Genomic DNA, 13212 nt, shown 5'->3' with positions numbered 1-13212 from the left:
CTCGCTGAACTAACAATTAGAAGAGCGATACTTTTCCACACTCAAAGAATAGCATCATGGGACTTTTTTTCACCTAAGTAATCTAATAATTCAAAAACTGCATAGAATTTTAGAAGCAATTTATTAATATAGAATACAAGCAAACCCAGAATATATTGAGATTTCCCTGGAAAGCAATCTATGCCTCTTTAGATTTTGGTAAACCTAACACCAAACTAAATGGATCATTAGTGTCCAACAGTCAGGACCAGCCAACCTGTGTGGATGGATCTTTGAAGCAAGAGAAAATTCTGTTTAATATTATTAGAGTTAGAGAAGACCCAAACTAAATTGTATGTATCTGTTCGCTTTGTTTAAGTTATATAGTAACCTAGAATGTTTGTGAAGATTCCAATATGATGTTTTAGAATGTACAGGTGTAAATGCATTTTTGACCACTTTCTTGGTATATGATTGCAAAGAACGTTGTATTTTGTTCACATTTTGCATGAACTAAAAGATAACCAAAGGAAGAATAATGTGTGGATGTATATACACAGCCATCCATATATATGTCTGTCTATACACACACACATTTCCTTCTTTAACACAAATCATACAAAAAGTCTATAAAGGGAAGATAAATATTGTCTTAATACAATCAAATCATCTTTTATTCTTTCCTGGGGATTAGAGTAAAATGTTGCAAATAAGGGAATATAGAAAATGAAATAAAGTACTTACTCTGCTGCCAGAACAATCTTCACAAATAATTTGCACTTGTTCCTAAAGCTTTTTTCCCTGTCTTAAAGAGTGGAACTTGATGGAAACTGGAAGTGTGGATGGTTAGAGTAGCCCAGAGAGAGTGGGTTTTTCTTCACTCAAGTAAATGGATTCCAAGAAGCTCCAGGACTATTTCAGCCTAACTAGCATCTGCCATCACTACCTTTATTATTAAAGTAGAAAGTAATAATGCCTAATGGGGCTGAATAATGCTGGAGCCCTCCTCCAGCTGGAGCATCTCCCATTTTCTTCTCCTTGGGTTTGATCATTTTACTTCTGAAGACACACCCCTTCCCACTAACTTCTCAGAGGCTGGCTTTTCTGAAGCTCTTGACTTAACTCACCTCTGGAGCTGATGAAGGGAAGAAATACTAGAAGATACAGAGATTACCCACAAAAGTGGATATTAAATATAAATATTATAAATTGTGGAAAATTTTCAAGTGTTTGGCGAGAGGGGCTCAGTAAGAGATTTAATAGAATTTAGGAAGAGTGAATATTGTGGAGAAAATATGAATTGTGATTACAAGATTTTACTATATTTCAATAGCAAAAGCACTTCATTTTTGGAGGGTCAGATATTAACTGCCTCTCTTTGATGGATGTCCAAGTGTAATTCCATGAATGGCAATTATTTTTTCTCCAGAATGTAACATTTGCATATGTATGCAAAACCAAAGTCCTTGCTTTTATTCTGGTTTCATTTTCTTCCTCTCAATTTAAGAATTCACCCACAACTAAATTATAAAAATTAAAAGTTGGGAGATACCAGAGTATAAAATAATGCCTTAATTTTCTTTTTTTTCCCCCTCTCTCACTCTTTTTTCCCATACATGCTTTGGAAAGCCTAATCCATTTATTTATCAAAACTGGTGATTCCAAGTTAATAATATACCCACATTAGATTATTTAGGGAAAAAAGACAAAGGGAAAAGTAAAAACTTTAACTAAATAGTGAATATTTTTAATATTTTCTAAATAGATGTTTCAATTTTCTCAGAGAAATAAGTTTGGTACTGTGACATTGCCTTGAATTCCTTGAACTATCTAAGTCTCCACAGCAGTTATTTTCAGCAAGTTTACAAAAGAAGCATGATTTAATTAAAAACATTTTTGACCTGGCTTTTGAATTTCATTACACACTTGAACTGACATGACTGCTGCTATAAATTTTAGACACATTATAAATTGAGTTAGTTTGGGAATTGCAAAATTATTATCTCAGCTCTCCCCAGAAATTTGGAACATAAAAAATCTGATTCATTCTTTGGGTACAGTAGATAAATTATATCATCTTGCTCCCAATAAAGGGTAAACTGAAAATTTTTTCATTCAATTGTTAATAGATAAAATAACACTTGAGACCAAATTTGCAATTTCCTCAATTCAGCAGTCCAGTATTTTGCTGAATACATTTGTCTTTAGTAATACAGTGTGATATTATCAAATTTTAAAGTGGGAGATTAACTTGCAAAAGCATATATTATGATTAGTGCGATGTTCAGGTGGTGGTACAGACATTGCCACAAAAACAGGAGCATGTGCACAATGGATAGTCTCAAAACTCTACAAGACTGTCCACTTCTAACTATCTAGAACAGTCATAATAACATAATGATGTAAACTACTAACAGGTCAGATAATTCATTCTGCACCTTTTCCTAAGTTAGGATATTGTCCTGGGCTTCTAGCTCTTCTTTCTAGCTCTCATTTCCTCGGTCTTCTTTGATTTTGATTTGTAAGATGATTTTTACTCCTACTAGTAGGCAAGTTCAACAGTATATCACTGTATTTATCTTTACTATTGTTTCTAAACACATGCAGTACACCAGAATAGTACTACTAACAAACTAATGATGCTACTTTTCTTATAAATGATTTTGAAGTATGTATCTTCTAATAAATACTCTCTACCTCATGAAACACTGAACATGTAACCTTAACACTTTTTTGGATAATTTCTTCTCATGCTCTTCTGACCCCTCAACTTTGTCACAACACAGGCAGTAAGTTACTGTACTTGGGAAGCAATTCAGGCTGACAAGAAGTTCAAGAGGTTGCTTATCAGGCTCTTCTCTGTAGTGTGAACAGTAGGCACTTATTTCACACTTTTCCTATCCCTTGATGACTTAGTTCATGCTCCCAGTTCTTCTGTTAATAACAAAGGTTTATTGCCAGGATAATTATTCATCTTTGGAGATTAGAGCAAGTGTGAGGTGCCCAGCAGAGGGTACAACTAGAAGAACCGTTTGTCAATAAAAAGCAAACATTGACCTCTTCATGTGATTATTATCAAAGTCTTTTTAAAGTGAATAGTACTCAATTATATGATTACAGATTTTTATGTCAATAAACACTGTGAAGGGCAAAAACACAAAGCTGCTATAAAAATCTCTTTTGTTAACAGAAACCTTACTAGCAATGTGACTTCTTTACGATTCCATAGCGGGTAGCTGTCAAACCTGTAGGAAATCAGGCTATGGACACATGCTTCTGACCTGAAAGACAGCAGTACAGGACAGTCTTCTGTAGGTAAAAAAGAAAAAAAAAGTGCCAAAGAACTAAGAATACATTTTTTTTCCCATGAAGAAAGCAAATAAAACTCCAGAAATTCCTCAAGTATCTACAGACTTAAAAAATTTAGCCCTTGAAAGGTTTAAAAAATTTTTTTTTAACTAATACTCTAAGATACCTAAGATCACTGGTTTCTTGTAGGTACACAAAACTGAAAAAAATGCATTGTTATTTTTAAAGTATTATATTTATGGTAAAATGTCTTTGATACCTAAATATTTAATATTTGCTAAATTTAAGTTAACTTGTTATTTATTTATATTAATAAAATTAAAATTACAAACATTTCTAACTTGTTCAGTTTGTCATGCAAGTCATTGAATATATAATTTCTTTAAATTATTTCTTGTGGAGGAACTTAGTTATTTAAGCTGTTAATTATAGCTCTACCATGGTCAAAATATGAAATGTCTTAATATAAAATAATGTTGCAATTAGTTATATATTTATGCTTAATATTATAGTATATAAATCAATAATTTTATTTACTCGCAACAACTCATAAATTGAACAGTAATCTGTAAGTAGGATTGTATTCTTTATTATTCTGCTATTTAATCCAGAGACCAAATTCCCAACCTATTAATAAACCAATTGCTGCTGCTAAATAGAAATGTTTCAATTATAGTTAAACATAAGCTTCAAAAAACAAAATACATATTTAAGTATTGTGGATTACCTGTACTTTCCCATAACTAACAAGATCTTAAATGGCTTTCTAAGAACAAAACATTTCTTAAGTATTTCTAAATATATCTGCCTTTACATGTTTGAATTTATAATGCAAGTTGTGTCAGTGACTTTCTATTTCCATCTTTATATATGACTTTATATTTGTTTAAAATAAAGGGAGCAAAACTATTTTCCACTTCAACTATGCTTAAGTGTGTATTAAGGGAAATTCCCATTATTTCTGAGTAATTTAAAATCAAAATGATACTTTAAAGGGATTCTGAAGTATGAGTAATATTACTTTTAAGCCTTTTAAAAGCAAACAAATTTTCTGAAATTTCATAAATCATATCATGCCAAGTTTCAGACTCAAAAAGGTTGGATTTGATTCCACATACCCAGAATAGTGACTCTTAGGTGGTTCTAACTTAGTAAGAATTATCATTCCATTACTTAACTGTTTCCCAAAATATACTATCTTCTCCTGAAATGAAATAACATCACTTTTCCACACAAACCCCTTATTTTTTTTTACCAAGAAAGCAGGTATTAATGTAATCTTAGCATTATGCCACATTTTTTTCAAGTAAGCTACAATTATTTAGAGTTATTTTTACGACATTGATGTGGGTGAAGTACAGCCCTCATTTTATAGGACAGGATTGCCCAATGACACAGATTTGTAAAACTAACAAAACTTTATATTACAGAAATAACTGTTACCAGTGTTTTGTTTTAGGATGCCAAAATACAAATAGTTTAAATGTGGTTTTAAAAAAATGTTATCAAAATGATGAACACAATAATAGAACTCTGTTATAAACTCATATTACAGCATGAAATAGGCACAAAGTAATAAAGTTTCTTCCAAAGTGTAATTATTTTTTAAACAATATTTCACAAGTAACTGAAAATATTGACCTTTCTGTCCATATATTGTATACAATACCACTGGTGTATAACTGAAATTAGCTGATTGTTTTCACTGAATTTGTAAGTCGTTTCAACTTTGTGTGGGTACAGACTGAAGAGCCTTAACCTTATAAAAGACTTCAGAGCCCACTTAGTCAGAGACCATACCATGAAGATCTACGCCACCATAATTAACTGTGTAACTTGGATCCCTCCAAAATACTGACACTTGCCCTAATTACGTTAGGTAAGGTAAGAGCTGCTATGGTGACTTGAAGTAGAAAATTTTAGTTTGAAACACAAAGTTTCACCAAAGAACCAGAGGAAATTTTTAGTGGGAAATGTCATATCAAAGATTCTACAGGTAACTGAAGATCATCCATCAATGTATTAATGTTCAGAGCCCCACTTCTTGCATTAGCATATCAGTCAGATTACCTCTTTTTGTTACATACCAAACAAGTATTGTACTTGTTTAATATTCCCTAAACAGCTTAGGCAAATTATCGGTGATAAATGTTTGGGGTAAATAAACATTGTCATTTTCTCCTCACAATGTGGCTGTTGGTGCCAAGAAGAGTTTTGCGGATGAATTATTATAAAACGTCATTTGGGTAGAGCAGAAACGCACACAACTGGTAAACTATTAAGAGTTTGTTCCATGGGAATTCTGTTCTCAAAGTTGTAGTTGCCAAAGATTATGCATCCTCGAATTACAGAATTTTTAAAATGAGAAAGTCCAACCTTTCACTTGTCAGAATACATTGAAACCCTGTAAGTTAAATGACTTATTTAAGGTCACATAATTTGTTGCCAGGACAAAGCTCCAGAACTGGTTTTTCCTTGGCCAAAATTTTAAAGTGCAAGTTTTCCATTTTAAGTGTGACATATGTTATACTGCCTCAATTTTATTTCCTTTTAAAGCATGGAATTTGAACACAATGTTAAGAATAAAAGCTATTAAAGTTAATCTTACTCCTTGTTTATTTTTAAACTAGAAAGGAAAAGCAAAAGTAGAAATTATGATGGACTTTTCAGGAATAGATACCACAGATTTGGAGCTCTACTCTACTCTTCTCTGGACCCCAAAATAAGGTGGTTTCTTCAAACCTAATTGGACAGAGAAATACATAGAAGGGCTTTTTTCCAGAAAAGGAATATTCAACAATGTAAAAAATATTTAGTTTGGGTAAGAGAGATTTTTTTCCTGAATAAACAAGTAAGGTAAATATAGCCATCTCATTTCAATGATTTTTAATTCAGCCAGGCACAAAGAATGAGGACTATCTAACCATTTTCCTAAAAGAGAAGCTGGGCAAAAGTGGAAGGAATAGAAAAGATAACAATAAATCTTAAACACTCAAATGACAAGTTCCTTCTGGCCAGAGAGTGAGACGAGGGAAACCACACAGCCCCAGACTAGGCAATCTATAAAGACTGATGAGTGACTACTATGCAGATGAAGATACACAATGTGCTCCTGAACTCGGAAACATCTGCCTGTGACAGGAAAAGGAAAGAACATATTTAAGCATAATATGCAGTTGCATTTACACCTAAGGAAAGGCCATCAAAGTGAATATTTGAGTAGTTCTCCATGGTAACTAATGAATCTACATTTCAGTGCAGTGTTTTTAACACCCTCTACCTACAGTTCAAACACACAGCATCTGCCAGCCATACCCGTGAATTCCTGATGTCCCAGCTGAGTGCCTTTGCCTCTGAGCTCACAAAACCCCTTGCTTGACAGAGGTTAACCATTTCCGGAAGGCTCTGGAAGAGGTCTGCTGGGCAGCAGGACTGCTGCTGTTGATAAGAAGCCTCTCCTTGGGCTGGAGACCAGGAGCTGTGGGAAACCCAAAAACAAGGCTCAGATGGGATCAGCGGCAAAGGCCTCAGCTCCGAGTATTGCTCATGCACTAACAGAAGAATTAGGAGTTCCTCCCTCCCCTCTACCAGCCCCATAACTGGGAAAGACTGGACATACCCAAAACCCCACTCCCAAGTGAATTTCATGTCCTATGTCAACCTCTAGGAGGATGAGTTGCTAATTAGTGCATGTATGCAAGCATAATTGTAAGCCACTCTGCTGACACAGACGGATGTGTTTCACCTTATTATTAGGAGAAAGTGGACAACTTGGGAGTTTGAGCACCTAACTGGAAGAAAAAAACTAGGAGATAATTGTCCCTCCACCATGCACACCACTTCTAACCCATTCTACCTAAAAATCCTACACAATCTGGGTTTTATTTTTCATTTTAAAAATCGTTAGTTTAGATTAGGTTTCAAAGAAGCTGGTATTTCTTATTCTCAGAGTGATCTGAGAAATGCTACATCATTGCATCTAAGAATAGGAAAACAAGATCTCTTTTAATTTGTTTTTGAATCAATACCAGAAATAATGACGAGAAGCAAAAATCCACCGGTGTGTCAGCAAAGCAGGATGCTCGGCTGGTCAGGTTCATCCTTCCCCCATGAGCTGTTCTGCGGGCTCGCCGCCGCAGCTGCAGGCCACTAGAGCAGATAGATAACGTAAGACAGAATGACCAGGCCTATGATGGCAAAGAACATCAGGAGGAAAATATCCAGCATTATGGAATCCTTGGCCGAGGAGACCTCTGGATTCCGGGGAAATGTGAGCTGTGAGCACAGACGCCGTAGTCGGTGGAGAGAAATGGCTCCCTCCTCCCTCCAAGGCTCATTCTCTTCCCCTCCCCCTCCCGCTCCCAGGGCCGGCCTGCGGATGCTCCGGCTTCCCCAGCAGCTCGCTTCCCTCCCCCGTGCTTCCCCTTCCCACAGCCAACCAATCAGAGCCCGCAAGTGGGTAACCAAGGAACTGCTCCATTTAGACCAGGCAGAACTGAAGAGGCTCAGTTTCTCCCCAGGAACCCAATCCCACCCCTTTGTACCCATTCGAGCCTGCGTGATACGGACTTAGGAGGCGATCCGATCTCTCTGCCCAGGTCCCCTAGGAAGGAATCCTCCCACCTGCCTTTCTTCCTCCTCCTTCTTCTCACACATCCCTGACATACTATCTCAAAAAGAATGGCTGGGAGTTGGGTGGGCCATCGGCAAGTTACAAAGGTCATGCTATGGAGGGAAACCGACAAAGGTCTCATGTGAGTCTCAGTTGGCATCTCTGGGGTTGGAACTTATGGGATTCCTGTATCGTGCCAGACATTGCACACATGGTGTGACTTCAGTCTCCCTGCAAGTCTTTACTAGAGGCTCAGAGATAGTCAGGAACTTACCTGATGTTGCACCAGAAACAGCAGAGACCAAGATTCAAAACAAGTGCTCCAGAGGCCATATTCTTCTTTCACCCCAGATGGCCCACCCTGCTAGTCTGAAATGCCCCTCAGCCCTCCCTGTGCTGCACAGTTAGCTGTGCGTTTGTGCAGGTCACTCCATTCACAGTGTGAGCAACCAGGTCTCTCCTCTAACCATTCCTTGTCCCTTTGACATCACCCACATTCCTGGTTGCTTCCGTATCCTCTTCTAAAAGCTCCACGTGTTGTTGGTGTTAGACCCAGAAAGGGCACTAACGGACTCTCAGTGAGCCACATCCCTGTGCACTAAGAGTATCTAGAAATACAAATTCAAGTGGCTGCTTCTGAAGGGAAAGGAATTTCACTTTTTAAAGCTGGGTGTTGATACTCGGTTATGTCTTGTGTTGTTTTTATGTCTTAATTGTTCCCTATTAAATTAAAAACAAAGAAACCTCCCTGTGACATCTCTGAGGCCTAGCGTCCTTGGCTCCACTCCAAATAGTACCTTTGAAGGGCCTGGGGACAAGGGCATTAGTAACCCCCGTCCTGACGCTAGCCTGAGAACCTAGGCCACTTGCTGAAGAGGGCCCAGGAACTCCTCCCACTGGCTCCTGCCTAGGAGGCAGAACACAAGAGCTTTCTGTGAGCAGGCAGTGGAGAGCTGGTGCTGATATCCTCCCAGGCAGACTGCCCCTCAAATTGCTCCAAGGTGAGTAAGTACCCTGAAAATGGGGCTGCAACTTGGCAGACAAAAGGGGGCACGCCAGCAGGAGCCAGAGTTGCTAATCATTCCCTCTACTGGGAAAATATTAGGCATCCTGTGCCTGCAGAAAGGGAGCAGGCGTCAGGATGTCTTTAATCAACCCAGCCAGGGCTGCCTCTGACCCTCCACTGCTCCAGCCCTGCTGACTCGCTGTCATTCTCTTGACTATAGAGGCTCAGTTGGGGGAAAGCCCTTTCCATCTCCAGCCGGAAGCCATTCTGAAGCCAGAGACTGCCTTAATTCTGGGCCACGGGTGGGAAATGCCTCCCTCCACAAGGCAGCTAGACATGAGGCTGGCAGGTGGCACTGAGCTGGGGCAGAAGGACCTGCATTCCTTCTTCACCACTGTCCCCTTCCTAACCCCACGGAAGAGAGGGGAGGCCACCTGATCTTCTGGTCAGATGTCAGAACTAGGGCACCTGGAGCGGAGGACAGAGGAGGGGAGATACTAAGATAAGTAGTGCAAGGGGTATGGGTGCCCAACCCACTGTGGCAGGGTAGCATGGCATGCAGCTGAAAGTGCCATGGGGTGGGGGGTGGGGCAGGGGGCTGAGGCCTTGGGCCCTACCACTGGCTGGCTGTGTGACTTCCACCAGGTCACAGCCTTTCTTGGTTTCAGTGATCCCCACCTGTAAGATGACATCGTAGTAGGTAATTCTCTCACAGGGCTGAGAATAAGATCGAAGGGAAAAAGTCTGTTAAAGATCACATTCCTAAGGCATTGTGAGTACTGCTTTGGGTTGCCAGACCACCTTACAGATGGCTTCATCCTATCTTATCCTACTGCAGACTGTCCCAGTCCCTCCATCATTTCATTCCTCAAACACATGCCAAGGTCGTACCATGTGCCAGGCAGGGACAGAAAGCTAAAACTGTCTCCAGGCTGAGCTCATTCATTAATTCAATATTTGTTGAGCAGCTATGTGCCTGGCCCTGGGTAGGCACTGAGGACTCAAAGATGAATTAGCCATTGCCTGCCTCACGAGAGCACTGGCTGTTGGGGAGATGGGAGCCAAACTAAGGAAGTCAGACAGTAAGAGAATAGGGGGCTCAGGAAAATATGTGGGAGTGTCACCACGCAGGGCAGATGGGTGCAGCCAGCAGACTGGCTGCAAAGCAGTTCGCAACAAGGAGTAGGTGTCAAGGCCCCAATCAGAGACCAAATTGTGGCTCCAGGTTAACAGCTTCCAAATTAGTCATTCTCTCCCTTAAGGGCAGCAGGGCTGTCCGCAGGGCAATGGGCTAATGCGCGCGCATACGCACACACACACATGCACGCACATACAGCAGCACCTCAGAGCCAGAGAGAAAACCAAGTCCACAGGTAAAAATTAAAGTTTTATTTGAGTCACCAGGAGAAAGATTCACTTGTGGTCCAAGTCAAATGTTCAGAATCACAACAAGCCAGAAAGATTTGATCCCAAGCATAAGCCCACAAGGGAGGGGACCAAAACAGACCAAAGACAACCACCCCATATAAAAAGATGAATGGACGGCTTCACACACACGGATGAAATGTTTGGATAGAGGCAGATTTCACATGGTCATTTCTGTTTCTTTTTAAATACAGGTTTGTGGGTGGTATTTTTTTTTCCAGCTATAAAAAAAAAGGCCCAAAAGTGCATGTGTGAGGGAGGAAAAGGCAGAAATTAAGCAATAAAGTAGATTTCCCTGGAGGGATGTGAGGAAGAAAAGAGGAAGCAGTGTTGAGAAAACTCACTTTTCTCACCATTGGGCTTCTTGCATTTTACTATTGGTCCACTAAGGTTATATTCACATTGTAGCTTTGATGCTTCTTTCCTGGGATAAGGTTGGCTAACAACCTCTGAGAACTCTAAGACAAGACCAGGAACTCGGCCCAGCCCTCAGGTTCTGTGCTTCAGGGATGGATGGTTCTGGAAAGGAGCACAACTCACAGCAATCCCTGGGTCACTCAGCACCAGTGTGGCAGTCCCTCCTCTCTCTGGGGGTGCGTAAGAAAAGGCCCCCTATTTTTAGGACTGGAGGAGAAGGGCTAGCGGTAAGATTCCAGTGCTGGTTTCCCTTGTTTTGGAAGAGCAATTTAGCTGAGGGAAAACAGGCCACTTCTTGCTCCTCCCTCCAACCAATAGCTGGTGTCCTCCAACAGGATCCCCTCTGACCTTTGGTCCCAGAATCCAAGTTGTGCTTTGAGATCAGGGAGGAAAGAGAATGGACTGGCGCCTCCTCTAAGGTTCCCAAAGCTGCTCCCTCTCCTCCAAATCATCAATTCTAAGGCCCTCCACCTGCCCTCACCTCCACTGGGGCCAAAGAGGAAGGTACTGGTCCTTCAGGGGCTCCTTCCTCAGTCACTTCCTTAACCCTCTGATCTGGGGTAAATATGTCCAAGTTGGCTCCTAAGCAGTGTTGCTGAATATGCTTGCAAGCCCCTCCCTCCCCTGCAGGGCACAAAGATGCCAAGAAGTCAAGTGTGGGGCCTGCATGGACTCAGGGGTGAAGCGGGAGGGATGATAAGAAAGCCCAGAGATGAGTAAAGCTAGGCAAGGGTCATCTGGGCCGCCAACGAGCAAGAGAAGGGACTTGGAGATAGCACCATCCTTCCCTTCCTTATCTGGGCTCTGTGCTTCCAGTTTTGCAGCCCTGGGACCCTCTCCCTCTGCTTCAAGGGGGCTTTAAGAGGGGGAGGCCTGGGGCAGGGGGATAAGCCCCCACAGTAAGGCACCCACAGTGTGGGTGCTGCAGGCTCCTCTGGCCCCTGCTCTGCAGCCCAGGACACAGAGTTAAGGAATAAGAATATGCCGAGAGCCACAAAGCCTCCCCCAGCCCTCCCCCTGCCAGTAACAGGCCCACCAACTCCAGTCACCTCCTTCCTTCTGTCCAGTGCACTGGAAAGGGGGGTGGGTGGGCTTCTTCCATTTGGGGATAGAATGAGGAATTTTCACTCCAAAGAAAACATAAGGAACTTCTCTCCTCCAGGAGCCTCCCCTTCACTGGGTTTTGGGGAAAACAGAAGGTGGCTCTGTGCACCCTTTTGTCAGCCCCAACTCCTGCAGGCTCGCACCCTGCCCCTTCTTTTGCTCGCACTTGCAGGTGACAGACACCTGCAGACATGCCCTAAGACCTGGAGGTACGGAGGGTCCTGGGGCTTTGTACGGTTCCAGTCCACTTGGTGGCAGGGAGGGAGGCCGAGATGTCTTCCCATGAGGAGAAGGGAGGAGTGGCCTGCCTGAGAGCACAGGGGCCACCGGCTTCCTGCCAAGGGGCAAGGCAGGTCCCTGGAGACTGGGGGCGGGAGGAGGAAAAGGGCTGTGGGAGAGAGCACCCTGTTCCTCTCCTTCCAGAAGCTGTCCCTACAAGGAAGAAGGGTGAGACCTTGACCCAAGCTGTGCTTCCCGGGCAGCTCCTTGTCCACACCGGTGTGCGTGGGCAGGAGAGCAAAATCACAGTGTGAGAAGGAACACAAGTGGGGGGGATGAATGAGTCCCAAAGTGGGAGCTTCCCCCACCTTTGTTATCCTGGAGAGGGGGAGACGGTGAGGGGCACCCTCAGAGGGCCACAGCCCCATCTTTCAGACACAGAGGCAAAGCTCATGTCACTGGTCCCTACCCAACAGCAGCAGCCCTCACCCCCGCCCCTACCCTGGGGCAAGGGCATGGGGTCCCCCTCCTGGGAATGTATGGAGCCCTTCCCTGGGAGTCCTGGGGGGTGGGGGTTTGCCCCAGCCCTGGTATGTCTGGAAGTGTGAGGAGGTGGGTGGGAGGGCCTGAAAGGGCAGAAAGGAGAAGGCAGAGGCCTGGGAGCTGACAGGTCTCCCATTCCAGAGCAGCCCCGCAGCCTCGGCCTCCCCCAGAGAGGTCCACACCTGTTCCATCCAGAGAGAAAACCAAGAAGTTGGTCAAGCAGAAAACCTGCTGGAGGAAGGAGCCCACGGAAGTGGCAGAACAAGGCGTCAGTTGGCAAAAGAAGCTGGAGGAGGGTGGAAATAGACGAGCTGTCGCAGATCGAAAAAACAGAGACACTGAAGGGTGGCCAGGTCACACCCAGGACAGATGCGATGCCTGGAGTGCACTGAAGACACATGGGGCGGGGCAGCACAGGGGCTCAGATGGCCTCCACGTAGTTGGCGGGCAGCATCCCTGTGTCACCGGTGCGCTCCACGGTCCCGTACATCCAGCCGTCGTCAATCTGCTGCACATTGACGATGGTGTCCCCGTCTTGGAAGGAGACCTCATCCTCATCGGCGGCGCTGTAGTCGTACACAGCACGGTACCGCTTCTG

At 42.7% G+C, this 13212-nt stretch overlaps 1 protein-coding gene and 1 long non-coding RNA gene across 8 annotated transcripts in view; both read right to left on the bottom strand.

Moving 5' to 3' along the window:
- LOC118967020 (uncharacterized) overlaps positions 1–7645 on the bottom strand; it is a 64387-nt gene extending 56742 nt beyond the window's left edge. For 5 of the 7 annotated variants that reach the window (XR_012130745.1, XR_012130748.1, XR_012130747.1 and 2 more), the window contains exons 1-3: positions 7317–7645; positions 6604–6766; positions 3179–3288 (exon numbers count right to left, since the gene is read on the bottom strand). This is a non-coding gene — a long non-coding RNA (uncharacterized lncRNA). Of the gene's footprint in view, positions 1–1176; positions 3289–6603; positions 6767–7316 lie in introns of those variants that run through there. The other 2 variants (XR_005053799.2, XR_005053798.2) reach the window with 2 other exon arrangements.
- Positions 7646–10274: 2629 nt separating this feature from the next.
- Positions 10275–13212, bottom strand: part of LASP1 (LIM and SH3 protein 1) — a 38544-nt gene continuing 35606 nt past the window's right edge. Inside the window, exon 7 of the mRNA XM_017680947.3 lies at positions 10275–13209. Within this exon, the coding sequence (XP_017536436.1) occupies positions 13036–13209 (174 nt within the window). The 3' untranslated portion in view covers positions 10275–13035. The remainder of the gene's footprint in view (positions 13210–13212) is intronic.

The sequence above is a fragment of the Manis javanica genome, chromosome 4, assembly GCF_040802235.1.
Source record: "Manis javanica isolate MJ-LG chromosome 4, MJ_LKY, whole genome shotgun sequence".
NCBI lineage: Eukaryota > Metazoa > Chordata > Mammalia > Pholidota > Manidae > Manis > Manis javanica.
The sequence above is the reverse complement of the archived record's forward strand: the minus strand, read 5'-3'. Positions and strand labels throughout refer to the sequence as shown.